This window comes from Ctenocephalides felis, unplaced genomic scaffold (assembly GCF_003426905.1).
Source record: "Ctenocephalides felis isolate EL2017-DRISC unplaced genomic scaffold, ASM342690v1 CF-g0.4_SCAFFOLD_03572, whole genome shotgun sequence".
Lineage (NCBI taxonomy): Eukaryota > Metazoa > Arthropoda > Insecta > Siphonaptera > Pulicidae > Ctenocephalides > Ctenocephalides felis.
Genome location: NW_020539726.1, coordinates 7,413,623 through 7,418,414, shown reverse-complemented (window position 1 = coordinate 7,418,414; position 4,792 = coordinate 7,413,623). Strand labels below are relative to the sequence as shown.

The 4,792-nt window shown below is 34.4% G+C and overlaps 1 protein-coding gene across 1 annotated transcript; it reads left to right on the top strand.

The window, feature by feature from the left end:
• The first annotated feature begins 381 nt into the window (after positions 1–381).
• On the top strand, positions 382–1,557 carry LOC113388039. The gene has a single exon (XM_026625451.1). It carries the CDS (start codon positions 382–384, stop codon positions 1,555–1,557), a length of 1,176 nt encoding a protein of 391 aa, XP_026481236.1.
• Positions 1,558–4,792: the final 3,235 nt, after the last annotated feature.

Sequence of the window (4,792 nt, the reverse complement as noted above, 5' to 3'; positions counted from 1 at the left end):
GGGTTTTTCACTATTGTTTTGTTTGCTATAGTAGATGCTAACTATAATTTTATATTTGCAGACATAGGATGCCAAGGCAGAATTTCCGATGGAGGCGTTTTTTAAAAACGCCCTCCGTCAGTATTCGTTCAGACGTTGAGCTGTTAACATCGGTGAATAAATAATAACCTTTCCATAAATATCAAAAAGTACTAATATTTTTTCTACCTGTCCAGTGACCTGTGTTAGTGACTGCATTGTGTACAAATAGATACCGTTAAACACGTGTCCCCTTGCCGGGGGCACGCAATGTCGTATAAACATTGTGTATTTTATATTAATATAAGTGGTAATTAAGTAAATTAACCGCATTTTTGTTGTGCTAATTAAATCAATGTCTTTATGGAGTCCGATACTGGACAATTAAAGGGCCGTCCGCCCGATAAAAATCCTCCTACATGTTCGGAAATTGGCGTGACTGTTGCAAATGCAATGAATGTGTACTATGTCGGAAATGAAAATAATACAGATTTACGTAATTCTAATAATGAGGAGATCATAATAAGAAGGGAACATAATCCAATGCAAATTAATAGTGCTGAAACGGTGATTGAAGAGTCAATTCGAATTGAAGAGTCGATTAATATGAATAATGTGTGTGACAAAAGCAATGAAGCACAAAATATTGAAATGATTGAGCAAGTACCTAGTGATGAGAATTCTAATCGAAATAACGTTGATGAAATACATTTACCGAATCGTTTTGATATGTGTGATACTGGACCTTTTTACATTTACGTAGAATCTTTAAGTAAAAACATTGGACGTTTACACCCTATGGCTCTCGGAAAATTACTACACAGATCACGATCGATTCTGAAAGAAGATTTGCTGGAGATTATCGTGATTGGTAATAATAAAGTCAAACTAGTTCTTAGGAATGGTAAAACAGCAAATAGCCTTCTTGACGATAATTTTTTTACTGCTAATAATTTGAAAGCTTACATTCCTAAATACCTATTAATTAGGGAAGGTATAATCTTTGATGTAGATATTAATCTCACGGCAGAAGAAATATTAGAAGAGATAGAATCAGTCATTCCAGTAATAGACGTAAAGTGTTTTATACCAAAAAACATCAACAAACGCAGAATCAACTCGCAATGCGTGAAATTATCTTTCAGAGGTTCAATTCTGCCGGATAAGGTAGGTATACATTCTGTAAAATGCCCAGTCAGCCCATATATTGAGAAGATCACCCAATGCCACAAACGTTGGCGTATTGGCCACGTTCGGGAAAAATGCCGGAACGACCTAAGATGTCCCAAATGTGCAGGTCCTCATATTAAAGACGTATGTTTAGAAGATACCAACTATCTATGCTGCCTGTGCAAAGATAACCACGAGGCTTATAATAAAGATTGCAGGATCTATAAAAGATATAAAAATATTAATGAATTAATGGCAACACGGAATTTATCTTTCTACGAAGCAAAAAAAATCTTTGATAACGATAAATACTCGAGAACAGTTAGAGTCAACCATAGCAGCTTGAATAAAGATAAAGATTTCCAATGAAAATCAAGAACTCTAACCAGAGTGGGGCTTTAATAAACAATAAATTCATGGTTCTATCGGACCTGGAAGAGGAGGAAGACCAAGGATATGTTGCAAACTTCCAGACATTTAATAAACCTAAAAGGATTCATGTTCCACCCTCAACCAAGAGAGAAAAGAATGGGGCTGTAATCGGACATAGCATAAAACCTGTTTATAAAGAAAATATGGCTGACAAGGGAAACTTTATAAACCCTAGAAAAAGAGTGAAAAACAAATCAGATTCTGATTCTGAAAATGAAGTAAAATCTAATAGGAAAAGTGAAGATCCTAACACATCAGGAGGCCTATATCATTTCATTAGGCTGCTAAAGGACGTCTATAATCCAAATGATCCCGTATTAAAAAATTTGTTAAGTGATGTTTTTCTCAAAATGGTAAAAATTAAACACAAAATAGATCCTGCAAGTTTAAAAAAGAAAAAATCTAATAAGGATTTACCTGTGAGTTCAGAAAAATAAATCAATCAGTACTCCTTTCATTATGAAACAAATAAACATTTTACAATATAACTGTAGATCAATGTTAGCAAACAAGAGTAGTATAGAACATTATATGTGGTCTCATAAAATTCATGTGGCAGGTCTGTCCGAAACCTGGCTTAAAGAAGGTCACAAATATTTTGTCAAAGGTTATCGGATTTTCCGAGAAGACAGAGTTGACGGTTATGGCGGTACTGCCATTCTAGTCAAAGACAACATATTATGCGAGAAAATTAACCACCCATTTCAGTGCCATCTTATCCAAATGTGTGCAGTGATTTTAAAATTAGAAAACCCGGTATGTATTATTTCAATCTATTGTGCGCCGAACTCTAAGGAATATTTCAAGAACATAAAGATTTAATTGAAACTATTTCCATGCCAATACTCATAATAGGGGATTTTAACTGCAAAAATTTAGCTTGGGGTAGTGCCTCCATTGACAGAGGAGGCGAGATTCTATACAACATAATTGAAGACCTAAACCTCACCATAATGAATGATGGAAGACCAACCACTATCAGCACGGCAAGTAGGAAAGGTACGCCAATAGATCTTACTTTTTGTTCCAATAATCTATATGACAAAATCCAGTGGGACATTTATGCGGGCAGCTTAGGATCTGACCATTTGCCGATTAACATTACATTAAAAACTAACTTTGATGTAAAAGATTATATATATCCCTCCAGAAAATGGAATACCAAAGAGGCCAATTGGAAGAATTACGCATGGGAAATAGAAGATAAGTTGAAAAAAGTGGTACTCCATGAGGATCATAAGTCAAAATATGATGCCATTATCGAGATCATAAACGAAGCAGCTGGTAAACACTTCAAGGAACGTAAAACAGTTGCAATTAAACAATTTAAACCCGCTATCTGGTGGGACGAAGAATGTGAAAACCAGATCAGGCAAAGAAAAATAGCGTACAAAAAGATGGTAGATGAGTTTACTTACAACAATTTTATTGAGTATCAAAAAATAAACGCTATTACAAAAAAAATTCTCAAATCCAAAAAGAGAAAAAAGTGGATGGATTTTACAAACTCACTCAATAGTAATATTAATACATCAAAGCTTTGGAATATAGTCAAAATTTTTAACAACAAAAATAATAAAAACTCATCTAAGCCTCCAGTCGGTAGCTCTTTCTTCGAAGACATGCTAAAATGTTCGTTCCAGACTTGGTCTCCAATGAAATCAATCTGAATTTTGCAAATAATCTCGGAAGAGATCCCGATGACTTAATTTCTCCTATCAGACTATATGAATTTGATAATATATTAAAAAATAAAAAAGACAGCGTGCCAGGAATGGATAATATTATCTCATACATTATGTTAAAGAAGAGCCCCATAGCATCAAAATGTCTAATCATAGAGGTATTTAATTCAATTCTTTCTACATGCTGGATTCCAGAGGATTGGAAAAAAATTATAATTATTCCCATCTTGAAACCGAATAAAGACCCTTTGAAGATAGAATCCTATCGACCAATTTCATTATTATCTTGTTTGAATAAGACATTTGAAGCCATCATCAAGAATAGATTGGAGTGGTATATAGAAAACAAGTCTCTCTTCAATCAAAACCAATTTGGATTTAGACGAGGTCAAGGCACAAATGATCTGTTAAGTACCTTATCTAATGACATTCATATATCTAATTCGAATAATGGATACCTCCTATTGTTAGCGACGGATATACATAAGGCTTACGATAATGTTGATCATGGCATTTTACTGAACAAACTTAAGAAATTGAACATTCCCTCTAATATTATGAAAGTGATAATTCTTCTACTCACCAATAGGTTGCTATATGTAAAAAATAAAAATAAATTAACAGGTCCCAGAGTAGCTCTTACAGGCTTACCACAAGGTTCTATATTGAGTCCGTTATTATTTAATATTTATATGTCGGACTTTACTGAAGTTACCCAAGACGATGTTAAGAAACTACAATATGCTGATGATTTATTTTTGTACATTTCTTGCAACACACTTGAGGAATGCATTCACAAAATGAAGTCGTCGATCACAGGTGTCTCAGAATGGATGAGGTCCAACCACCTGAACCTTTCCTTGGTCAAAACAAAGGGTATCCTGTTCACCAGGCATAGAAAATTCATTTACCCTCAAGAAATCAATATGGGGAATTGGATCTGTAAAATATACGATAGTGTGAAAATTTTAGGGGTTACCTTTGATAAAAAGATGACCTTCCGGGTGCACGTTGAAGAGGTGATCAAAAAATGTGAAACAGGTAAGAATATCATTAGAAGATTGGTTGGAACTGACTGGGGAGCCCACCCAAGTTCATGTTTAGCTATCTACAAATCCATAATTAGATCACATATTGATTATGGATACTTCATTTACGGAGGAATCTCAACCAATATACAAGGATTACTAGATAAAGCTCAACTTTCGGCTTTAAGACTGTGCTTGGGAGCTATGAGGTCAACGCCTCGCATTGCCATTTTAGCGGAAGCCGGGGAAGCCCCATTAAACATTAGGAAACGAATACTAACTAATAGATTTCTAATTAAAAAATTCAACTCGGATTCTGAACGAATCCCGAAACAATTGGAACATTTAGCTGTTTTACATTTTAGGGTAAACTATTGGAAAAATAGACCGACACCTCCATTAATAACTGGATTTTATAATTTGAAACCTCTAGAAGATCAAATAATTACAAATAATAAA

What these genes read in the sequence shown, in the direction of transcription:
- LOC113388039 (XM_026625451.1), top strand. Translation starts at nt 382, where the DNA reads ATGGAGTCCGATACTGGACAATTAAAGGGCCGTCCGCCCGATAAAAAT.